At 34.8% G+C, this 27125-nt stretch overlaps 1 protein-coding gene across 5 annotated transcripts in view; it reads left to right on the top strand.

The window, feature by feature from the left end:
- Nucleotides 1-27125, top strand: part of CCDC178 (coiled-coil domain containing 178) — a 427466-nt gene that overhangs the window by 172031 nt on the left and 228310 nt on the right. For all 5 annotated transcript variants that reach the window (XM_032859669.1, XM_032859672.1, XM_032859673.1 and 2 more), the window contains 2 exons: nt 2443-2588; nt 6446-6605. In XM_032859669.1, coding sequence (XP_032715560.1) covers nt 2443-2588; nt 6446-6605 — 306 coding nt within the window. The remainder of the gene's footprint in view (nt 1-2442; nt 2589-6445; nt 6606-27125) is intronic.

The following is a 27125-nucleotide window of genomic DNA, read 5'->3' on the forward strand; positions in this document are numbered from 1 at the left end:
TGAAGCTAGTGAGATGGGCAATACATAGATGAAGAAATGGCTCGTGTGCCATGCTGTTGAACTCCAAACTGTTGTAATGTCAAACATTGTTAATAGCATTTATTAAGTACTTTGATGCTGATAGGGGTACAAGCCATACTATAGACCCTATTTCTGTCTTCTAAGAACTTAAGTTCTAAGATAAATAATTTTTAAGACAAATAATTCTATCTTTTACTGTGCATAAGCATTTCAGTCATGGGCCAAGCTAAACATGGGCCATTACTGAATTTTTACTCTTTTAACCCCAGTTTAAATCTTGGACATAGATTCTAAACTTATTATGTTTAGATAATTTAAGAAATAAATCTTAAATAAAAATCTTAAAATCCTAAAATTCTTAATCTAATATCTTTTTTAAAATCTTAAATAATTAAAAATACAATTTGAAGTTAATAATTTAGAATCTGAATATAATCTTTATTACTAATATTTTTAAATATGTGACTTGAAAGTTTTAGGAAGATAAGGAAATGATGAAAAATGTTTTATAATAAAACATGTATTAACTGCAATTCAGATTTTTAGATTCTTCCCGGTCTGGACATGAAAGTACCCTTGGGTTGGAAAACCTCCAAATTCCTGAAGCCTGTGTCCCCCAGGGCTAGAGAAAGAAATAAGCCAAAGAATGGTCATTTAATGTCATTATATGTGCTGTTTTATGCCTTTATTCCCACTTGTTCTGATGGCACTTTGGCATTTATCAAAAGACTTACAAATGGCTATTGTGGGTGGGGGGCAAACTTCTGCTCGTTGCACATGTGCAGGTTTGTACTCCTGATTGACACATGATATCAAACTGCTTCTCTCTAGACTCAGTTCACTATAATGTTTCTGATATTTTTGATGCCATGGATGGCAATGTGCTGTTCATGTTTACCAAAGCCTCACTGATGGTACCTATTAAATTGGCAAAAGACCATTTTTGGCTTTTCATTGTGGTCTGCAAGGAACACACTGTCTCCTTCTGTCCTTTAGTGTAGAGTCTTCTGACACCACCTTCAGCACAGCTGAACTGGCTGGTATGGTCTAAGTTGTTGATACCATTGCTTCTGATGTCTTCTGAGTTTCTTTGGGAATCTTCCTTCAAGATTAAGGCATTAATTATGGAATCTGACCTAAAATTCAAACTTAGTGGTAGCATGATGTACCCAGAGCTGTCCATCCTCTTTGACTCCTACTTACCTACTTTATTCCGAACTTGTACCTCTTCACACTTTGCGGGGGGCAGGGATTGACTTTTCTCCCAGTAATAATCTAATAGCCTATTGGTCACATTGAAGAATCCTAGTAAGCCATCTTTCAACTACATTCAGATATTAAAAACAAGCAAACCAAAAAACCCTCATTTATCGGTAGACTAATTCCAGAACTTTCAGAAAAAGAAACAAAGGGAAAGTATGAAAATCCAAATGCAGTACACAGTGTTGAAAATCATGGACAAATAGCAGATTTTTATAGGAAAATAAATACAAAAGTTTAGCCTTTCTTCTTGAAATCTGTAAGAGCAGAGAAAGAATCAGAGAGCGTATGGGGGAAAGTGGAAGAAAGTAGGAGCAAAGGGAGCAGTTGATATCTGAAATCATTTGGGAGAGTAGCACTAATTAGAAGCAATGCCAAATGTGGGGAACAGCATTCAGTAAATCAGTCATCCAATCAGTAAATCATTCAGTCAATATGAAAATCAACAGTGATGAAAAGATCATGCAAAAAATAGATGCAAAATCAAATCTTCAGTTTGGACTTGCACAAGCCAGCCTTGGGAAAGTATACTGGTATTAAACATTGACTTGTTTTGTTTGAAAGATCAGGACCATGTATATCCTTGCCCAGCTTCATTGTACATGTTTGAGAACCAGTAGCCACATGTTTATATATTTTTTAAGACTTTATTTATTTGAGAGAGAGAGAGAGGGGGGGACATCATGAGCAGGGAGAGGGGTGGAGGGAGTAGCAGACTTCCCCACTGAGCAGGGAGCCCCATGTGGGACTTGATCCCAGGACTCTGAGGTCATGACCTGAGCCCAGAGGCAGATGCTTAACCAGCTGACCCACCCAGGCACCCCATCCACATGTTTATATTTTGAAAGGACATGCCCTTAAGGTGTGCTTGTATTGGAGTATGTGGAGGGAAAGACAGTAAGGGTAGAGAGAGGAAAATGGAGACAGAGGAAGAGAGATGTGGGGAGAGAGACATACAGTTCTAAGCCATCTTTTAGACAATCTTATCAGATACAACTATGGAGAAGAGAAAGAACATAAACCTAAGTTGTTACATACACTGTTAATAAGTTTCTATTTGCTTTTAATTATTTATGTAGCCAAATGTAATTGTGTCCTTAAGTTGCAAGGATTTGAAAATTCTAGTATTTAAAATAAAACATGCTTTAATTTATTTTCCAGGAAAAACACTCAATGATTTTTAGAGAAATAGAGAACACTAAAAGTAAAACAATTATTTATCTTGCAAAAATAGATGAGTTGAATAAGAACTTAAAAGAAAAAGAGAAAGAAAGTAATATTTTTGCTCAGACACTTGAGAGTTTAAAGTAAGTACTTAAATTTTATCAAAATATTAAGTATTCAATATATTATTTTTAAAAGAGATAAGATCAAATTTCTTTAAGGTTTATTCTTAAAATGGTCCATTATTTTCCTTCATTATTTGATGCGGAGTATACATGTGATATTTGATAATTTTGGCTTAAAAACATGAATTGTGGGGGTGTCTGGGTGGCTCAATCAATTAAACATCAGACTCTTGGGCTCAGGTCTTGATCTCAGGTTTGTGACTTTAAGCCCCACATTGGGCTCTACCTAGACGTGGAGCTTACATAAAAAAACAAAAAACAAATAAGCATAAATTGAATTCATTTTTTATTACTCCCCTGGGTTTACTTTTACTTGAATAACTGGGAATGCTTATTGTTTTCCAAGTATGAGAACTTATATTAATTATGAAATTGATAATCTTTACCACAAATTTCAGTATTACTCACAGGACATGGTTAATAATATATGGTTTTTCACCGGAACTTTTTTGGTAAGTTTTGAGGTAATCCTTTAGAAACAGATATTCTACAAAACCTTATGTAATTTGTTCATACTTACTGTCTTTGGAAACCTCTTATTTGGTCCCTTTATTAATCAGGGGCATACCTACCAAGGGTTAGTAAGGTCTTTCACTCAAAGAACGATCATACTCTAAGACCTTTGGTGTTTCCTGAGACCCTCACTTAGAACTTACATACTCTTCCTTTATTCCTTTTGGTTCTTATTATCTGTTTTGTAATATGTTGAGAACAGAGCTTGAAGGACTACAGGAAGGACATGCATTTGGTCACATTTAGGAATTACTGTTTGATTCAAATAAGAAGGCTAACACAGCATTAACAAAATCATAGCACTTGAGGGATAAAATGTCAGAAAAACAGTTATCCACAGCTTGATTACCATACTCTAATGTCAAGTCAAGTCAGTTCACTCAACAAGGATTTATTTAGCTGTTACTATGGGGTAAAAACTTATGTTCAAAATGATCATTCAGCTTTATCTGAAAGACATAAAATCATATTCAGTATATCATGTAAGAAAGCAAGGAAATGTTTATTTTCAAAGATATTTGCATTATTTGACATCTGTAAGAATATTTTGAGGCTCAGTGATATAAGTCTAAAATTTTATAGCTCATATTAGACTTATAAAGGTTTAGTTTAAGTTTAGTTTATAAGGAGTTTGGTTTAAGATTTAGTTTTTAAGAATTCTTATTATTTCAGTTATAACATTTTCATCTATTCTGTGGCTAGATTATATTGCCTTTGGGACAAGAGTGGCCACCATGTCCCAGTGAAACAGTTCCCTCTCTGAACTTGACAAAACTTTGCTTTCTCCCAGGAAAGGGATAAAATGAATAATTGATCCTGTGACATTGTTTATAGATCTATTAATTAACAATGACGATGGGTAATGTCAAATAATATTTAAAGATACCATTTTTTGACTTCCTAATGTGCCAGGCACTTTGTGGGCAATCTGTGTACTTCATCTTATCCAGTTCTCACTGCAAATTCTCAAATTATGTAATAACATTCTCATATGAATACTGAGGAAACAGAAGCTCAGGGAAATTAAATGACTGTCTTTGTACAGATAATCAGTGGTTAAAGCCAGCTCCAGTTTAGGTCCATCTCATTCCAAAGCATGTGTTCTTAAAACTGTCCATACTGACTCACTAAACTAGGATTGGAAAGAAGATTATTGCAAATAAACTACATTAATAATAATCTACTGTTATTTTCAATAGGTGACCATATCAAGTTAATCATTATTTATTAAGAACCTACAGTGTGCCTAGTGCCAGACACGAAGAAGGACAAAGAAATGACAAATGGGGAAGTGTACCTTTTAGTATCTGAAGATAATTTTAGAAATACAAACTTGCATATTCAAATGATTAAAATATGATGATTAGAATAATAGCAATTGAAGCTGTCCTTGACTCTGATTTTTACAACTGTTTCTTCAGTAGGATGTGAAAGGATTTAGGGCCAGACCCATAGGACTTCAGAGTTTATTCTTTTTATCATGAGAAAGGAAACACTATTTTCATGCACAGATATACATATAAGCATATATAGTCTATATAATATATGTGTGGGTATAATTAACTAATGAAAATGCTGTCTTGAATATAAACCAAACTCAAAATACTTAGTGTGGAGAACAAAGTATGTGTGGTCAAAATATAGTGATGTTTGCTGGGAGCAACTGTGAGGTTTTTGGGCTCTGGTCATACTAGCTCTTCCCCATGTAGATTTCATGGTTTCTTTGTTCCATAATATTGATATTAGTGAGTATTTATATAGGAAATCACATAAGAATTTTGGATGTTTTGGGTATAAATGATGAAATGGAACAGACATGAGCAAAGCAGATAAAAGGGAGGGACCTTATTCTATTCAGAAGGAGAGGCTCACATCTAAAAATGTGAACAAAAAACATTGTTTTCAAATTTTTGGTAATAGCCATAGTAGAGAAAGAGAGAAAAAAAAATGAGTATTTAGGGTTGAGCTGAGCTGCTGAATCAAATAGAGTAAGATAAAACTGGATTTGCATTCTGGTACTGCTGTTTATTAAGTAGCTTCTATAAGCTAATTATGGTAAAGTTTAGTTTCCTCATCTGTAAATTGCTATAATGATTATACTTTCATAGGATTTTGTTGTATTAAATGAGATATTTTATTCAGCATGCTTTAACATTTCAACTCCCCAAAAAACTTTAGTCCCACTGCCTTATTAGGTAACTGTGCGGATGACTCAGTTTTCTATACCAGCAGAGATAAAAACAAATAAGGGTAACATAAGACAGTGCTGCACTTTTGGGGTGCCTGGGTGGCTCAGTGAGTTAAACCCTCTGCCTTTGGCTCAGGTCATAATCTCGGGGTGCTGGGATCGAGCCCCACGTCGGGCTCTCTGCTCAGCAGGGAGCCTTCCCCCTCTCTCTCTGCCTGCCTCTCTGTCTACCTGTGATCTCTGTCTGTCAAATAAATAAATAAAATCTTAAAAAAAAAAAAAAGACAGTGCTGCACTTTTGCAGCTCTGTTTATTCTGCCCTCTGTGTTACTGATCAACTTTGGCAATTATTTCTAAAGCACATTCATTTTCATTATTGTTTTAACCACTTTTTCATGCTTTATCTATTAGTGTTGTTATTTAAATAAAAACCATTTAATATCTGTCTCAGTATATACTTAGTTACAAATGACCAAATACACCCACCTAAGCACAAACAAACATGTTCACACAACAGCTTAAATTAAACAATAGGGAAATGTGTCATCTTATGTAACAGAGACCCTTGGGTAGGGTAAGCTGCAGAATTGGTTGACATTAGTGAATCAACAGCTCAACCCTAGGTACTCATTTTTTTCTCTCTCCACTGTGTCCACTGTCATCAAGTTTGAAAACATGACTCATTCACATTTAGTGGGTCTTGAGCCTTTTCTACATGCCTTTAGGTCCTTGTCTTTCATCTTATTAATCTATGGTAATATTTATGTTCACTTCTAAATAATTAGCCTTATGCTAGTTGGCTTAATCTAATTAGAATGTATCTTTGGTGTTATATGCTGCATGGAGGAGGGGTTCTTTTAGAATGGCAATGAAATAGAGGCATGCTGTGTAGGCAACCAAGAGAATCCACTAAATTTCTCCAGAGATTTTCTTACAACTGAATCATTTAGACATATCTCTATGGAAGTTGGCCTATGGAAAGAACTAGGGAATTTTTCCAAAGCCCTTCAGTTCTAAGACTTTCTAATATTCGCTCTTTTAAAATGTATCATAAACGTATCTTAAAAAATAAAATATGAATTGATTAATGGCAAATACAATTCTTTCTTCATAGGAATGAATTTATAACCATGAGATATAAAAAGGAGCACGCACAAGCAGTGTTTGATCATCTCATAAGTGAGAAAAAAATCTATGAAGAGAAACTCTATGAGGAAGAGCAGAGATATCAAACACTAATTACCATGAGGCAAAAAACTCTGGCAGATATTAAAGTGAGTATTATTTTTGGACTGTCTTAGAATGAAAGAAATACAGTGATAGTCAAACTAGCAAGTAGTCTGAGGCACTCATTTCTTATCTTGAAGCAAAGATTTAAATTCTAAAAACTTTTGGGCATCTGGGTGGCTCAGTTGTTGAGCCTCTGCCTTCAGCTCAGGTCATGATCCCAGAGTCCTGGGATCGAGCCCTGCATCGGGCTCCCTGCTTAGCGGAAAACCTGCTTCTCCCTCTTTCACTCCCCCTGCTTGTGTTCCTTCTCTTGCTGTTGCTCTCTGTTAAATAAATAAATAAAATCTTTTTTTTTTTTTAAATGTAAAAACTTTTAAAGATGTATGTAATATAGTATACATGTATAAGCTATTTTTGATCCTAATATTTATATAACCATTATTATATATATTCATATACTCAATTACTTTTCTTCCTTTTTACATTTTCAAAGATATTGTTTAATCCATTTTAAAAAATGGAGGAAATACATACCTTAAACAAGTATGTCAGTGAATGAACATACCATCTATAGTACTATTTCTGTGATCCTTCCTACAGAAAAGTATTAATAGAGGAACAATAATTTTATTAATAATAGTGCTAAGTAATATTCTTCCATTTTACATATGGCCATTACATAGAAAAGGGTTTTTTTGGGGGAGGAGGGGGCCTAAAAATTTGGGAGGAGGGGGCCTAAAAATATGGAAATAATTGGTGCCATCTAGTGGCAATAAATGATGCCTTCTCTTAGAGAAGTTCCTGAAATCTCACGATTTGTGATATATGAATGGACTGGGAGGCCTAGACTCAAATGCACACCTCAAAAAGAGAAGGCTTAAGTTATTTACTGATTTAAGCATCATTCTCTACCTCATATTTTATCACAGCAGTAGAATTAGCTGTTTGAATTCAACCACATTTTCCAATTGTACTGGTGCTGAGAACACAGTGGGATCTCAATAATCATTTATTGACTGGCATTTCAGCACTTTAATGGAACAATAATAATTAGTGAAATGGCAAAATATGGTCAGCAGGAGAGAGACAAAGAAAAAATTCCTGTATAACTAGCCTTTCAAAAATGGAGATTTGTATTTTTTTCATCCAAAATCTTGTCTCTGCTGTCCCATTCTGAAATGTACTTAACCTCCAGCTACTTGTCACATCACCTGGTTTTGTGTTTTGTCCTTGGTACCAGTCTCTATCTGAACTTGTTTTGTTCATTTGTTTTTACTTGTTTGTTGTCTGCCTGCATCTTGCAATACTGACATATTGTCAGTGAGGACAGATTTTCTGTCACATTCTTCTGTGTATCCTAAAAGCTCAGAACTATGCCTGGCGCAAGAGAGGCACTCAGTGAATACACATTGAATGACTGAATGAATAAATGGATGAACATATGCCTTTTTGGTAATTTTGCTGTCCACTTGCATGATAATGCCTGAAAGCAGAAGCATTTCAGAGATACTTTCCATACTGTGCCAGCCTGATACTTTAGTTGAATACTCATGTTGTATGCAAAATCTGAACGTCTCCCTTTCTCTTTCTCATTCCCCCTCTCTCCTTGATAATACACAAGAAATTTGCCATCCAATCTGTTCTCTCTAGATGAAAATGATTACATTGTCTATTGCTTTCTAGCAATTAAGGATTCTGCTAAATATCTGAATAATACTTCTCCAGTAACCTTTAATTTATATGAAATTGCCTCTTATCAGCTCTTGGATTGCTCTTTGTTATGCATTTACCCTATGTAAACAGAAGCATAGAGTTTGAACATGCATAGTTTAGAAATTTATTTATCTCATCATTAGTGACATTGTTTATGATTATGATCAGTTATTGGCATTAAATAATGGAAAGACAATACAATTTTTCATATAAAACTATTTAAAAATTTGTAAATACGTATGTAATTTGAAGCATTCCCATAAAGAAATAAGTTTCATTAGGCATCATTACAGATGTCATATTACTAATCTGGGGTGTTCCCCCTGGATAAAAGAATTGATCACAATTATGGATCATCTGAAAGAATTGTTTAATAAAAGACCATAAAAGCCACAGTACAGTTAACTGGGGATATAAGAAAACATGCCATAGAATTAGAAATACAAACAGCCAATAAAATGGTTTAAGAAAAAAATATATACAAACTTCAGATAGCATGCAATATAGTTCTGGAGTTAAAATCAACTTTTTGGTAGGTAGTTTCATGTCAGATATCTTTAAATGGAAGATTTTTTTTAAAGTGTTAAATGGAGTTTTTATTAACTGCCTATAATTACCAAATGCATTTAAGATTAAAATCTCAATATAGCATATTCATCAAAGTATTATAGCTATAGCTACTGATCTTCCTTTTTTATTATTGGAAAGATCCAAACAAAACTGGAGTTTCAGGTATTTTAATCTTTAGTTTCAATTTTAATCTATTATTAGCCATCCTCAGAAGTCCCACTGCTTTTCTATGTCAGTGCCTTTCTCTAGTGCTCCTTCTATAACCTTGCCCTTCTTCCTATAATTTAGGGTATGATATGAGAAAGGTGTAATGGCATCACATTGGATCTTTGGCAGACAGAACAATTTCCAAATTGAGTTCTAAAAGACACAATCTCCCAATACTTTGTGGAGTTTATTGGTTTTTATTTGGCTTCATATTTATATTTCACTCTTAGGAAATACTTATAATAGTGCCATATTTGGCTATTAAATCATTTCTTGACCCTTTCATGTGGAAAATTCTTAGCTAATACAGAGGCAGTGATTCAGTGCCTCATTAGACAGCCAGGTACAGCAATAGTAAAAATCAGAAACAAATTTAATCTCTGAACTAATTTTAAAGATTATTACAATTTAAAAAATTATTCTCCTATTGTCCACTCATCACTTCATTCACGCAACTAGTTCAGGGCACTCAGTGTTGAATGACCAAAACCCTCACATCAATTTTAAAGATGCAGTCAGCAGAAAGATGGGAGATGCAAAAAACAAACTTGAATATAGTAACATCGCACAAATTACGTACAATAAATTGTGTCGCTGGCCCACTGACCTGATACATTAGGCATGATTAAAATAAAATAAAAACTATCACATATTCTGTGATCTTAATAGTGGGAAATAAATGTGTGAAAAACCTGGAAACATTTAGAAGAGCTGAGCAGTGACCCTCCTAGGCAAGAATAATTTGCCTTAATGCTAATCTTCTTGCCCCCCCCCAAAAGATTTAAAAATAACATGAAATTTTTAAAAATTAAGAACATGGTTTGCATAATATTTTTAACAATTCTAACAGGATTAAACATCAATCACATGTCATAATATTAATTAGGTTCATCATATTGCCTTTTTTTTCATATTGCCTTTTTAAACCAACTTATTGAACTATATGGATCTTTGAGGAATGAACATTTTAATTTGAGGACTGGTAGCAAAAGAGTGCTAGTTTTATTTATTTATTTATTTATTTACTTTAAAAAGTTTTTTTGTTGTATTATGTTAGTCACCATACATCATTAGTTTTTGATGTGGTGTTCCATGATTCATCGATTGTGTATAATACCCAGTGTGCTAAGAAATCCATGCCCTCCTTAATACCCATCACCAGGCTCACCCATCTCCCCATCCCTCTCCCTTCCGAAAACCTGAGTTTGTTTCCTCGAATCCATAGTCTCTTGATGGTTCTTCTCCCTCTCTGGTTGCCCCCCCTTCATTTTTCCCTTCTAATGTCCTCCAGGCTATTGCTTATGTTCCACAAGTAAGTGAAACCATATGATAATTGACTTTCTCTGCTTGACTTATTTCACTCAGCATAATCTCCTCCAGTCCCATCCATGTCAATGCAAAAGTTGGGTATTCATCGTTTCTGACAGCTAATATTCCTTTGTGTATATGGACCTTGTTTTATACCGGGGGACACCAAGTTTTTGCACAGACTCAGTGCTGCAATGATCATAGATACTCAGAAATCAGGAAGGAGTAACACTAGAATGTAAAGGAAATATGTAGCATTGGTATAAGGGATTCCCAAATATGAATTTAATATATTTTGGTTGTTTGATTAGAGCATGATCCATTAAACAAGGAAGAAGCCTCTCTTCTTTTTGCATCTCTCTCCAGCATTGTGTTACATCTTGCAGATATGTCCCAAGATATCTACTAACACTACGTTAAAGCACTATATATGAAGCTTGAATAGGCCTTTTATTTTTTGTTTTTTGGGGTTTTTTTGTTTTGTTTTTTAAGATCTTATTTATTTGTTTATTCATTTATTTGTCAAGAAGAGAAAGCACAAGCAGGGGGAGGGTCAGGCAGAGGGAGAAGCAAACTCTTCACTGAGCAAGGAGCCTGATGTGGGACTCGATCCCAGAATGCTGGGATCATGACCTGAAGCCAAAGGTTTAAGTAACCAAGCCACCCAGGAGTCCTGGCTTTTTACTTTTTGAACTGGCAATCTATCATGATTTTTAGCTTTTGTCCCCCAACTACCTACAGGCATCTATTAAAATCACTTGGCCATAATCCATTTCAGGTTTTCTATACATTGGTATTTTTTTTACATTATTGTGATAATACTCTATCAACACACTTTGGATATTGTGCTTTTTCCAGGTAACATTAATTTCCTAGTGGGACTGCCACTTTTGAAATTCCTCCACCCTCCCCACTGCAGAGTAATAGCATAAATATATGATTATTCTCATTTAGTCAATTAAAGTAATTATTGTATGAGTTCCCACATATCAGATTGGATTCTTATGTGCACCTAATTGGTTAGGCTTTATTAAAATTGCAATACATTACTGGATTCAATTTATACCCATTTAATGCTGAATATCTATTGGTCTGTAGTTCTTCTATTTTGTATTTTGATCAAGATATTTGTATCAGAGATTTTTATAAGAGTTTTTCAAATGAAATAAGGTTTTTTTTCTTTGTTAAATAGCATAACACATTTCAGTTTCTTAAAATTTTGAGAAATTCTCCCATGATACTAATAAGATATGTGATGAGTTGGAGATTTTACCTCACTTGCAAGCTAACAAGTTAGCCTGCCATAGTTTCACAGATGCTGGGAGAAGGCATGAAACTCCTGGGTGAGAAGCAGAGATTTTATTGCTTCCTACACAACAGCAGTGTGAGCTTCATGTTTGCATAGGTTCACCTTGGCTCTAAGTCTTGTGAAGTAAAAGGAAAGTGGTCAGGTGAATGCTACATATATACAAGGAATTTTTATCACAGCTAACGAACTTGGAATGTAGGAAAGCCACAGTTTTTTATGGAAGCTTGCGGCAAATGTGCCCAGCCTTTGCCCCAGAGGAAGTCATTACATTTGGTATGCAATATTGAAAATGTAGTTCTGGATAAAGGTTGTCATAAGTGTATAAACATGATGGTGAATTCCCCCCATATATATTACCTGAGCTTGACTCTTTTCTGAAGAAAAGTATTTTTAAAATTTATTCAGTTTATTTTTTGGTTTTTGCATGATTAATGTTTTCTAATTCTTGAGTCAATATGCTCAAGCTACATTTTTCTAGAAAAGATGATTTTAATGAGGTTTTCAAATTTATTATCATTAAGTTATATGAAATATATATTTTTTCATTTCTTCTTTTTCTGTAGTCATATTCTTTTTTCATTCACTAGGCTTGTTTTTTCTTTTTCTTGATTGACCCTGTTAAATTTTTTCCTTGTAGTTGTTTTTTCACACACTTCAAATTCTGATTTTTTCATGATGATTATTTTTGTTCTCTAAGTCACTAGTTTTAGCTTTTTTCTTTGTTAACTACTCTTTTTGACTGATTTTTATAATTTTATTTTGTTTTTCCTTTTTTTTAATAAGCTGAGTTGAATACTTTAGTTTTTTCTTTCTAATTTAAAAAAAAAAAAAAAAAAAAAAAAAAAAAAAAAAACCAAAAACGAAAAAAGAAATGACCAAGTAGTGTCTGAATGCAGTTTTGCCAGTTTTAATAACTTACACTCTTCGATATTGATCTTGGCAATGATTTTTTGCATATGAATGCCAAAAGCACATGAAACAAATGCAAAAATAAACAAATAGGACTACATTAAACTGAAAAGCTTCTCCATAGAAAATAAATAATGAATAAGTTGAAAAGACAGCCTATTAAATGGCAGAAATATTTGCAAACTATATCTCTGATAAAGGGTTAATATCAAAAATAGATACGTAACTCCTACAACTCAATGGCAAAAAAACAAAAACAAACAAACAAAAAAACAGAAATAATCCACTTAAAAATGGACAAAGAGCCAGAATAGACATTTTTCCAAAAAAGTATACCGATGGGCAACAGATAAATGAAAAGGTGCTCAATATTACAAATCATCAGGAAAATGAAATTAGAAGCCCAATGAGATATCATCCCTCTTTCTTGTTAGGATGGTATTTATCAAAAACATAGGGGATAACAATTATTTCGAAGGATGTGAAGAGAAGGGAACCCTACATATTGTTGCTAGGAATATAACTTGGTACAGCCATATGGAAAACAGTGTGGAGATTTTTTTAAAAATTAAAAATAGAAACCCATTAATTCAGCATCTCACTTCTAGGTGTATTTCTGAAGGAGACAATCAGTATCTAAAAGAGGTATCTGCACTCTTGTGTTCATTGCTGCTTCATTCACAGAAGCCAGCATATGGAAACAATTTAAGTGTCTGTCAATGTATGAATGGATAAAAAAAAAGTTATGGATAGATAGATATTCATTCTATATATAACGCAATATTTTTCGGTCATGAGAATGAAATCTTGCCATTTGCAATAAAATAGGTAAACTTAGAAGACATTACGTGAAGTAAGCCAGACAAAGAAAGACAAATACTATACGATCTCACTTATTTGTGGAATCTAAAAAAAAAAAAAAGTTGAACTCAGTATAAAATAGTTGCTATCTGGGGCCAGGGGGATGGGTAAAATGGGGGTGATGCTGGTCAAAGGGTACAAACCTTTCATTATAAGATGAGTAAATTCTGGGGATCTAATGTATTGCATGGTAACTATAGGTAGTAATTGTATTGTATTGTATACTTGAAATTTGTTAGGAGAGTGTAGATTGTAAACATTCTTATCCATACACACAAAAAGATAATTACATGAGATGATGGTTGTTTTGCTTAACCTGATTGTGGTCATCATTTCACTCTGTAAACATATATCAAATTGTCACATTCACATTTTAAATATATACAGTTTTATTTATCAATTAAACTTCAACAAAGCCAGGGAAAAATAAATTTCTGTTAAAGATTTTGTTTAATTCGCTTGAGATTATCAAACAGAATTACTGCAACTTTTGTTCCATGGATAATTTATGAACAAATAAATTAAATGAAATGTTTAGTTCAACATGAATTAATTTGTGGGTTTTGCTTTATATATTTCTAGTTCATGTTATTCAGTGCATAGAGACTCAAAATTATTAAATGACAATTTTGATCATATTTTTTAACATAATGGCAATTTTCTCCTTTGTATTGTTCGAGAGTTAATATCAACAGCTGGTATTTTTGGTAGACTAACCTAATTTTACATTTTATTTTTAAGTATTCTGGCTTATTTTTTAGGTATGCATTTGCGACCATTATAGAGCAATATTTAGGATAATTTTACTTTTGAATCCATTTTGCTTTAGTAACTTATATAACTAGTTTTATTGGTTCTTGCTTCTATATTCTTGCCTAATGCTTTCTATGGTGATACTACCTTTCTATTTTTGCCATTATTGCTTTTTTGGCATATTGACTGTTGTGGTTTGATTTTATTGCTTTTAATAATGTAAAGTGGAGACATTCTACTTTTAATTATATCACTGTTTCAAATTTCCATCTAAATATGCTCATATATTAGTAATGCAGATAAACATTGAAGGATAAAGCTGGTAATGTAGGTTCAGGTTATATGATGAAGACCCACTTGAAAAGTTTACATTTAATTTGTAAAGCAGTGGGAGGCATGACGAATTTTCCAGGAGTACAGTGTGCTCAGAGATAGGCAAGATAAATTAGACAGCATTATGTAGGACAAACTGAAGTGAAATGAAAACAGGAGTTACAGATACAAGTTACAAGAAAATGCCTTTGTAATTAAAGACAAGTGATGAGACATTGATGGAGCAGGAATGAGGTTTACAGAGTTAACAGAGACTGATGTCAAATTGTATATGATCAACGAAAAAAAGAACAGAATATATAGAGGGAGGTACAATACTGGTTGACTAGAAAAATTATGGTGGCATTTATAGTATTAAAACCTATTAATGACTGGCTTTGCTGAGAAGAGGATCTATCTTGGACATGGTAGAAATTATGTAAGTGAAAGTATGTACCTAATCACTATGTGGAGATAGAGTTTGGGAGATAGAGTAGAAATGGATAGAGTAGAAAATCAGTACAGCATTAATAGTTGAAACCATGGGAGCTCGTGAAAGTTATAAAGAAAAGTGTCAGAGAATATCTGAAGACAGACCCTGAGTGTGTAAGTTGTTACATTATTATCTGTCAGAATTTTTATATTCAGCTTGGTGACCACTGGGGCTAAGGCTCTGCAGACTACATTTTTCTTTGTCACATGCCTCTAAGGCTCTGAAAAATATAGGGCACTAGAGGAGGAATGAAAGGATGAAGGAGGAAGAAGTGTGTTCTTTCCTGCTGGCTTCTTAGTAGCCTTCCTGTCAGCTTTATCCTAGAAATGCATATTCAACTGAAAACAGCAGTTCGTGTCCATAGCTATGCCTGAATACAACTTGGCTGTTAGGAGAGCATCAGTGACAGAAAGAGTAGTATCAGATTGGTAAAGGCAGGAGATTAAATATAACAGTGAAAGGAGCAAGAACATTGAAAGAAATTGGAAAAGGCAGCTTTAGAATAGTCTTTCAAGAGCTTTGGTAATAAAATAATTTGCATAGTTCTATTTATTTTTTTTGCAAATTGCAAGTCCTAGGTATATTTTCTAACAAAAGGGAAAGAGATCAGATTGAGGGAGAGATTGTATTATATGTTGTATTATGCAGTTTTATTTATTTATTTTTTATTATGTTATATTAGTCACCATACAGTATATCATTAGTTTTTGAAGTATGCAGTTTTATTTAACTATTTGGTTCCTGTTCCAATTGGTGATGCTTTTGAGGGAGACAACACTGTCTCACTCACAGGAGTACTTCCAGAGTCCATCTGATGTCTAGGACTTAATAAGTACTCAACATTGCTGAGTTGAAGTCCAGATGAAGTGATGTGACTCCTGTAAGAGTAACTGGAAGAGTGGGCTTTATATTTTAATTTACTTTGGCAAGGATAAACAAAATTGTTCCTCATTCATTCTTTCATTCATTCACTGATTTATTTATTTATTTTGAAGTTGTGTGTCCCATGTCACAATATGGGTGAGATTCTGAACATCTTAAATGAAAGGTTAACATTTGCTCCCACTTAGCTTCACTGAGCAATGGTGAGGCCCAAATTAAAATACAGTACAGCTTCTTGAATTAAGCATAGAATTCTCTGGAACCCAGGAAGAGGAGTTTGAAGGAAATCTTGGACAGCCTGCAAAGGTGATAAAACAAGCAAATAAACAAAAAACTAAGCCTGCAAAGGTGATGAAACAACCAACCAATCAAAAACTAAGTCTTGGAGGGTGGTAATAAGTTAGTCAAGGAAAGAATAGTTCAAGTAGTGAAAACAATAGGAGAAAAGGCAGACAGGTATCAAAAATAAGCATGCATTTAGGGAATGGCATGTAGTTTATTATGTTTGGAGATCAGATGGAGGGGAAAAGACCACATACCTACTGATGGGAGCACCATCATGAAAGCTGTGAATGTCACACTAAGGAGTTTAGACTTTATGTGATGAGTAAGTGATCAGAAGAATAATAAAGGTATTACAGCAGCTGAGGAAAATCCCACTAAAATTAGCAGAGATTTCCACTGCTCTGCTATCCACCTTGGTGTGGTGCTATTAGGCCAGAGGTGGACTGAGACATTTATCCTGTCAGCAGTTAGAGTTGGGAAAGGCCTACAGTGCCTGAAACTGGCTCAAAAGACGCTGCCATAAAAGAGCCCTTTACCCCCAGTATGATGAAGTGAATATTTCTTTTTCTTAGTATTTCATGATGTATAACAATGGTTGGCAATCACTGATTACATGTAATAAGCTGGAGAATGAGTGTTTTGGCTGCAGCAATACCAACTAAGAATTTAGTGGTGAGGTTGGAAGAACAAATATTGTTAAAATGTCTATAATACCCAAGGCAGTCGACACATTCAGTGTAATCCTCATCAAAATACCACTAACAGTTTTCACAGAACTAAAACAAACAGTCCTAAAATTTGTATAGAACCACAAAAGACCCTGAATAGCCAAAGCAATCTTAAAAAGGAAAAATAAACTTGGAGACATCACAATTCTGGACTTCAAGCTATATTATACAGCTGTAATAATCAAGACAATATGGTACTGGCAGATACAAAGACCAATGGAACCAAATAGAAAACCCAGAAATAGATCCACAACTATATGGTCAACTGATCTTCGACAAAGCAGGAAAGAATATCCAATGGTAAGACAGTTTCTTCTATAAATGATGTTGGGAAAACTGGACAGCAACCTGCAAAAGAATGAAACTGTGGGACACATGGGCAGCTCAGTCAGTTGAACACCCAACTCTTCATTTCAGCTCAGGTCATGATCTAAGGATTGTGGGATCAAGCCCCATGTTGGGCTCTAGTCTCTGCATGGAATCTGCTTATCTCCCTCTTTCTCTGCCCCTCTACCCGCTCATACACTCACAATTTCTCTCTCTCAAATAAATAAATCTTAAAAATAAAAAAAAGTATGGAACTGGACCCCTTTCATACACCATACACAAAAATAAATTCAAAATGGGTGAAAGACCTAAATGTGAGACAGGAAACCTTCAAAATCCTAGAGAAGAACAAAGGCAGTAACCTCTTTGACCTCAGCTGTAGCAGCTTCATACTAGAAATGTCTCTGGGGACAAGGGCAACAAAAGCTAAAATGAGCTATAGGACTTTGTCAAGATGAAAAGCTTCTGTGCTGTGAAGGAAACGATCAACAAAACTAAAAGACAGTCTACAAAATAAAAGATATTGGCAAATGACATATCTGATAAAAGGTTAGTATCAAAAATCCATAAAGAAGTTATTAAACTTAATACCTCCAAAACAAATAATCCAGTTAAGAAATAGGCAGAAGACATGAATAGACATTTTTCAAAGAAGATATTCAGATGTCCAACAGACACATGAAAAGATGATCAATATCACTCATCATCAGGGAAATACAAATCAAAACCACAATGAGATACCACCTCACACCTGTCACAGTGGCTAACACAGGAACAAGAGGTGTTGGTGAGGATATGGAGAACATGGAACTCTCTTATATAGTTGGTAGGAATGCAAACTGGCACAGCCACTTTGGAAAACAGTATGGAGTTTCCTCAAAAAGTTAAAAATTAAACTGCCCTATGATCCAGCAATTGCACTAATAGGCATTTACTCAAAGGATACAAAAATACTGATGTTTATAGCAGCATTATCAACAATAACCAAATTATGAAAGGAGCCCAAATGTCCATTGATCGTTGAATGGATATAGTGGTATCTATATACAGTGGAATATTACACAGCCATCAAAAATAATGAAATCTTTCCATTTGCAATGATAGGGATGGAGCTAGACTGTAAAATAAGTCAGTCAGAGGAAGACAAGTACCACATGATTTCACTCATATGTAGAACTTAAGAAACAAAACAAGGAAGGAAAAATAGGAGAAGGAAAAAAAGAAAGAAGCAAACCATAAGAGATTCTTACCTAGAGAACAAACTGAGGGTTAATGGAGGGGAGGTAGGCAGATCATGGGCTAATGGATGGTGACTGTTAAGGAGGGCACTTGTGTTGAGCACTGAATATTATATTTAATATTGAATCACTGAATTTTACTCCTGAATCCAATATTAACACTATATGTTAACTAACTAGAATTTAAATAAAATTTAATAAAAAATGAAAAAAAGATGAGGAATTTAATGGTGACAAGGTTTTAGCAAGGTGAAAGGATGAATTAGATACTTTTTTAAGTTTTTATTTTAATTCCAGTTCATTAACATGCAGTATAATATTAGATTCTGTTGTACAGTGTAGTGATTCAGCACTTCTGTGCAACACCTGATGCTCATCACAAGTGCACTCCTTAATCCCCATCACCTATTTAACCCATCGTCCCACCCATCTTCCCTCTAGTAATCATCAGTGTATTCTCTCATCAGTCTGTTTCTTGGCTTGCCTCTCTGTTTCTTTCTCCTTTTCCCCCCATTTCTTAAATTCCACATATGAGTGAAATCATATGGTATGTCTTTCTCTGACTGACTTCACTTAGACTAATACTCTCTAGCTCCATCCTTGTTGCTGCAAATGGCAAGAATTCATTTTTTATGGCTGAGTAATATTCTTGTGTGTGTGTATATACACATTCAATGATACATATGTATACATATGTATGTATATATACATGAACTACATAAAATTATATATATATATGCCAAAATTTTTCCCCTCAGATCTAGGGTTAGGGTTCAGTTTAGAGCCAGGGTGATGGTACGTGTCTATTATCCTACAGTTTAGAGACCTCTCCAGGGGGATTACTTTAGGATTAGGGATATAGGGTTAAGGTTAGGTTTAAAGTTAAGGGTTAGTGGTAAAAGGTTAGGAGTTAAGAGTTAGGATTAGGTTTAGAGCTAGGGTTAAGAATTCCTGATAATGTTTTTGATTTAATATAGGTGGAGCTTAATAACTATTTGGATATTGATCAATTTAAAAAATTGATCAAAATATATATCAAGTTTTTACTTTGACAGCAGAATGGTTAGTGATGTCAGCATTGAAAAATGTAGACTGAGGAATAGGTTGGCAACTGGATTCAATCAAATTTGAGATACCTTTGAAGGAGCTACATGGAGTCCAGTGTCCACTAAATGTAAGAATCTGGAACTGAAGGAACAAGAGTTTGAAAAACGGTATGGTTGTAGAAGCTGTAAGCATATACATTGCATCAGAGACTTCAGGAAATATTTCAAAATACTGAGAATATTGAGAAGAAAGGTCAAGACACACTCCTGGTTGGATGATTATGATACGAAAAGTAGCAAGAGAAGAAGAAGCAAAAGGCAGAGATTATAGTTAGAAAGTGAGATATGAGAGTTTAAAACTTCAGCTGTAGTGCCATTCTAGATGATAACAAAGTCAGAAGGGTGTCTATGGGTATGAATTGTTAATGGGACGTAGAATTGAAGTTAACTAGATTTGAGTAAGTCCATAAACTCTAAGATTAAAATGTTGGGTAAGTTATCCAGATAGATACTGGAGTAAAACAGAATGATGGTGGAACACAGGATAGACAGGAAGAGAAGATAGAGACACATGGGTTGAAGTCTTTCCTTAGTGTGGGAAAATGACTAGAAAATCATTAAATGACAGTGCATTAGGGTGAAAGAAGGCTTATATTCTTTAGGATATAGGATTATATTCTTTAAGACGAAAGATTATATTCTTTCTTTAAGCATTATAAAACTCAAGTATTTTTACATAAGCATGGAGAAATAATGGTTTGAAGCAATAATGGAGAACTAGGATTATGCTAATTACAACCAGACCCTCTGATATATAGGACCTTGAGAAATTAATATTCTTTAATTCAGGCCCAGATTTAGATAATGCAGACAGTTTTTATTCAGTATTTTATAATGAGAATGAAATGCACTCGGAGCTTGTTTACCAATGAATAGCCCTTCCAGAGTCCACTTTGGAAAGATTTAAACTGGGATAATGATTCAGTGTGATTAATAAGTATATACTGAGTTCCTCTACATAAAATACACTATTCTAGATGCTGAGGATTATGGGAATAAAACACAGTTTTCAACTCTGAGAAGCATACTAGCTTCACAAAGGAGAGAGAATCATAGCTTTATTTTAATAGGTTTTGCTAACTAGAGAGAATCAAAGAAAGAGAGACTTAAAATATAATCTGTAAATATTTTCAACTTTACTATCCTTACCAATTTTTTTTTCAAAGAAAAAAGTGACTTGCTGAGACCACTAAGACTTGATATGGTATTGTTTCTACCTACACCCTTAGTAAGGCATCAACAGAGTACATTATATCTTGTAAGTTACTATATATAAAATAAATATATATTAGCATCTATAATCCAGAATTGTTTGAAAGTATCACTTATATAAGGGCTTAGCAGTGCTGAATAGTATGGTACATTATTTTTTATTTTTGGTTGTACCTATAATTAAAAGAACTTAAAATTGTCCTGTCCATTTTCCTTTAAATTGTATGAATTTTACTTCAGTTGTTACCTTCAGGAAGGTCACCTCACCTTGCTTTCAGAAAAAAGTGAATTTAATGTTGCATAAATGAGGTAGCTACAGGGTTATAATATTCATAAGGATAGATCTTAGACTAAAGTACTCCACCACAGCCAGGAATTTTTTTCAATTACTATGAGTTTCTAGTCTATTCCCATTTCTCTAAGCTTTTCAGGGGAGATAGAGATAGAGACAGGAAGATAGACCAGGTGGAGAGGGGAGAGAGGTGAAGATAGAGACTAGCTATCACTCTGTCTTTAGTGAGGTATTGGTGGTTTTCTGTTTTAAGTATCAGCACCATGAACTTTCTCTTAAACTTAGGCGATATTCTGAAAAATATCAGAGATGTGACTTGTACATTGTCCTGTGGGGAGCATTGTTAACATTACCCAAATAGCCCTCCCACTGTCTGATTTATCTGCTTTTAGAAAACGTATACCTGACCTCCTGAGGGAGCTGCATTTCTCAAATTTGGGTGCCATGATAATAATAACAGTTTGAGAGAAAATGAAATAGGCTATAAAGAGAAAGGAAATGGAATATATAAACTAGTGTACAGTGTCATGTTCATTTTCAGTACTATATAAAATAATGAAAATGTTTTTTGATAACCTTTGTGGATTTTTATAATGTGAAACACCCTTTTTAGAAAAAGACAATGAATGAACAAAACAAAACAAAAAATTAGTAAAAATATTTTTAGCTTTTGGCTCAAATTTATGCATTGTTTTCCAAAAGTTTAGATTAGAATTGAATTCTGAAACAGAAGAGCTTTAAGATAAATGTGTTAATATCCAGTTTTTGCACCTCTTAAGTTGCTCTTTCAGGGTTCAAGTACAAGAATGATCTTGTTGACAAAGCAATTCAGTATGGTAGGCAGGAAAGGTTTTGTTTTTCTAACTTTATAGTTGCATTTGGGGAACTTAAGTATAGAGACATTAAACAAGACTTTCTCATAATCACTTAGCTTTTAAGTTGCATATCTGGGATTAAAATGGTTACCCTAGTTTCTAGTACTCATACTCCCAAATATATTGAATCCCTGCCCCTCCCATAAACAGTAAAGCAGTAGGATAGCATTACTACTTATCACTAGTGCTGGGTAGCCTTACAGTGGTCATTGTTCTTTGGGTCCTAAGATAAAATAAGAAAAATTAAAGTCCAGTTGTGCTTACAGTAACTTGAATAATTGTTTTTCTGAAATTGAAAGGTAGAATACAAACAAAACATATCAAGGCTTTTTCTACGTGTTCATTAGTAAATGAGTTTTATATTCACCAGGAACATTTTCCTCGGGCATATAGAACATTAGTATCTCCCAGTTTCAGCTCGTTCCTATCACAGTATCATAACCAATATTTGTGTGATGGGACCCAGGCAAGTTGTGTATATTGGGAAGGGGATATTGTTAGGAGTGATGAGGTAAAAGAACACAGCACCATAATTTGCTACCCCACAGTGGGCACACCAAAGCTGGATAGAGTATAGTGCCCACACAAAGGATGCCCCTGGCTCTGGTGGCCAAGGGAGATTATATTTCTGGGCCCTATGGGCCTGAAACAATTGGAGAGATAGTTCTTGCCAGGCTCCCATCTCTAGGGCACTACACAGACAGCAGACTTGAAACACACCCCCAGCCTTTCTACTAGACCTGGACCTTCAACCTGTGGGCTACCACACATCTAGAAGCTATAGAAGAACTCTCAGAGAATGAAGGCCAGCAGATATCATCTTTGAGCTCTTACTTGGCTTTGCTACAGTTCATTAGTACATCCTAGAAAGGAGCTCATACACCCATCTGGAGCCCAGAATTTTGCAACTCTTACTAATGGAACACTTCCAGATCACTTGATCTTAAAGGCCAGAAGGTCTAAATGGTTATGGTCTTACAGGACTATATATATTTGCATACCTTAAAAGCTGCTGCCTGAGGGTATAGATTTCAGTCAGCCAGAAACTAGGTGTTGACTGAGATCTTTCCCTCTGGAATAGGTCTTGGCACAACTCAACAATGGAACTACCAAGAAAAAGTCAGGCTGCTTAGACAACCACAAAGGTTTAAAGATGACCATGAGCTAGAACAAGGAGAAATGATAAGGTTTATCTCCTACACAAGGCCACTCCTGCAAAACTAAGAGAGAGCAAGCTGTTTTGCCTTATACATAGAAACAAGTGAAGAGACTCAAGAAAAATGAGAAGATTTGTTTCATATGAAAGAACAAGATAAAACCCCAGAAAAAAAATTTTAATGAAATGAATATAAGTAATTTATCTGAAAAAGAACTCAAAGTAATGGTTATATAGATGCTCACCAAAATCAGGAGAAGAATGGATGAGAGACACCTTCAACAAAGCAGATAGCAAATATAACAAAATACCAAACAGAATTCACAGAACTAAAGAATATAATAATTGAACTTAGAAATACACTGGAAGGGTTCAATAGCAGACTAGAAAGGCCAAAGATAGGATTAGTAAACACTAAGACAGGGCAGGAGGGCTCACCCAAAAAGTGCAGCAAAAGGAGAAAAAAAGAATTAAAAGTTAAGATAACTTAAGGCCCAATTAGATAACATTAAGCAGAATAACATTCACATTATAGGGGTCCCAGAAGGAGAAGATCAAGAGAAAGAGGCAGAAAACTAATTTGAAGAAATAATGCCTAAAAACTTCCCTAATACGGGAATGGAAATAGACGTCAGATCCAAGAAACCCTGTGTTCTGAACAAAAGATTTATGGCAGCCATACTCTCAATTTTGAAGGAGAAGAACACTTTGTTGATATTATAAAAATGTAATAGAAACAAAAAGAAGAAGAGGGGAAATGTGCACATAGATGAGGGCAATAGTAAGCAGTAAAAGTGAGTAAGACACAATCACATCAAGTTGGATACTTAAAACATCCAACCTCGGGGCGCCTGGGTGGCTCAGTCGTTCAGTGTCTGCCTTCGGCTCAGGTCATGATCCCACGGTCCTGGGATCGAGCCCTGTATCAGGCTCCCTGCTCAGTGGGAAGCCTGCTTCTCCCTCTCCCACTCCCCCTGCTTGTGTTCCCTCTCTCACTGCCTCTCTCTCTCTCTCTCTCTCTGTGTGTCAAATAAATAAATAAAAACTTAAAAAAAAAAATCCAACCTCATCAGCCAGGTAGGAGTCCTGATTGAGAAATCTGGTTAGGGTATTCTTCCCTCAGGTGAGACTTCCAACTGACCATCTCCTTAAGGGCCTTATTTATAAGGCAAATGACAGGGTCTGAAGTTAAACATTTGTTTGCCTACATGTGGTTTGTAGTGAGCTGCATTCCTTTGTAATCTTTACATATTCAAGGAGTGCGGGCTAAGTGTGCTTGCCTCCCCTCTCAGATTCCATTCTGGGGGTTGAGCCCAACCTGGAGCTGGGGGGATCTAAGGCGAGATTTATAGCTCTTGGAGTCCAGACCAAAAGAGCTAATTCTGACCTGAAGGTCAGCAAATGTCAGCTAATAGGGTTCCCATGGTTACTTGTGCAGTACAAGTCTGACAAATAATATTCTTTAGCCTGCCTGTATAAGTGCAGGTCAGGGTGATTGGTGATGCAGGACAAAGCACAGAAACCTCTATCCGTACGATTCACCCTAAGAGTTCTGGACAAGAAGAACTCAAAGAGACCCATGGCAAGACACATTATAATTAAAATGTCCAAAGTTAAGAATAAAAAAATTATCTTAGCAAGAGGGGGTGCCTGGCTGGCTCAGTTGGTAGAGCATGCAAATCTTGATCTTGGTGTTATGGGTTCCACCCCCACATTAGGTTAGAGATTACTTTAAAAAATAAAATCTTAGGGCTCCTGGGTGGCTCAGTGGGTTAAAGCCTCTGCCTTCGGCTCAGGTCATGATCCCAGGGTCCTGGGATCAAGCTCCACGTCGGGCTCTCTGCTCCGCAGGGAGCCTGCTTCCTCCCCTCTCTCTCTTTGCCTGCCTCTCTGCCTACTTGTGATCTCTCTCTCTCTGTCAAAAAAAAAAAAAAAAAGAAAAAAAAAAGAAAATCTTTAAAAAATAAAATCTAGAAAAGACAAAGCAGCAAGAGAAAGACGACTTGTTATAAACAAGGGAAAACCTATAAAGCTCTCAGCAGTTTTATCAGCAGAAAATTTGCAGGCCAGAAGAGAGTGGCATGATGTATTCAAAGTGCTGGAATGAAAAAAATTCCAGCCAGTATACTCAAAGTAATCTACAGATTCAGTGCAGTCCCTATCAAAATTCCAATGGCATTTTTTATAGAACAACCCTAAAATTTCTTTGGAAAAGATTCTGAATAGCCAAAGCAATCCTGAGAAAGAACAAAGCTGGAGGCAATCCCTGATTTTAAACTGTATTACAAAGCTATAGTATAAACTGTATGTAGATTAATACAACAGAATAGAAAGCCCCCAAATAAACCCCCATATATACAAAAGAGGCAAGAATATGCAACAGGGAAAGAAAGTATCTTAAATAGATAGTGTTGGGAAAACTGGACTGGATAGCCACCTGCAAAAGATTGAAACTGGATCACTGTCTTACACCACTTATAAAGATTAACTCAAAATGATTAAAGACTTGAATGTAAGGCCAGAATCCATAAAACTTCTAGAAGAAAACATAGGTAGTAAGCTCCTTGACATTGGTCTTAGCAATATCTTTTTTGGATATGATTTCAGAACCAATGGCGACTGGAGCAAATATAAACAAATGAAATTATATCAGACTTAAACTCTTCTCCATAGTGAAGGAAACCATCAACAAAATAAAAGAACACCTATTGAATGGGAGAAGATATTTGCACATCATATATACAATAAGAGGTCAATATTCAAAATATATAAATAACTCCTATAACTCAATAGCAAAAAAATCAAACAGTCCAACTAAAAATGGGCAGGGGACATGAATACATATTTTTCCAAAGAAGACATCAGATGGCTAACAGACATATGAAAAGATGTTCAAGATCACTAATCATCAGGGAAATGCAAATCAAAGCCATGGTGCGATACCACTTCATACCTGTCAGAATGGCTATTATCAAAAAGACAAAATAGAACATTTTGGTATGTGGAGGCTATGTAGAAAAGGGAATCTGTGGCTTTTGGTAGGAATGAAAATTGATGTAGTCACTATGGAAAACTATCTGGAGTTTCCTCAAAAATTAATAGTAGAATAGTAGAATATCATATATTATCCAGCAATTCCATTTCTGGAATAGTTAGCCAAAGAAAATGAAAATATTAATTTGAAATAATACATGCATCCTTATTGCAACATTACTTACAATACCCAAAATATGGAAAAAACCCAAATGTCTTTCAGTGGATGAATGGTTAAAAAAGACATGTTATCTTGCTGTTGCAACAGCATGGATGGACCTTGAGTATTATAAGTGAAATAAGTTATAGAAAGACGTATCATATGGTTGCACTTATATCTGGAATCTAAACAAAACAAAACAAAAAACAAAAGAACGAACAAAACTCATAGATACAGAGAACAGATTTGTGGTTGCCAGAAGGAAAGGATGTTGGGCAGTGAGCAAAATGGGTAAAGGACATCAAAAGGTACAAACCCACACTTTAAAAGTAACTCTTGGGATGAAATGTACAGCATGGATACTGTAGTCAATAATATTGTATTGCAAATTTGAAAGTTGCTAAGAAAATAAGTCAAAAGTTCTTATCACAAGAAAAACAACGTTGTAAGTTTGTATGGTGACAGTTGGTAAATAGATAATATGGTGATCATTTTGAAATGTATATAAATACAAAATCATTAAGTTGCATGCCTAAAGTTAATATAATTTATCTCAATTATACTTCAGTAAAATAACTCCCTTGATGCAGAAATAAAATAGAACAGGTTCATTTGTTCAAAATAAAACAAACAATATATAAGGATATTTGAGTAAGGGCACATAACAAATAAATGTAATTCCACTAAAAATTCATGGTCCTTGCTCCCAAGTGAGCTCTCTACACTCATTCTCTAACCATAGACTTACTTACTGGTCTTTCTGCTGATGCAACCAGAGTTCTTTTATCAGTAATAAAAAGAATGAAGTACTGACACGTGCTCCAACATGGATGAG

Source organism: Lontra canadensis, unplaced genomic scaffold (assembly GCF_010015895.1).
Source record: "Lontra canadensis isolate GAN:19392208 unplaced genomic scaffold, GSC_riverotter_1.0 scaffold17, whole genome shotgun sequence".
NCBI lineage: Eukaryota > Metazoa > Chordata > Mammalia > Carnivora > Mustelidae > Lontra > Lontra canadensis.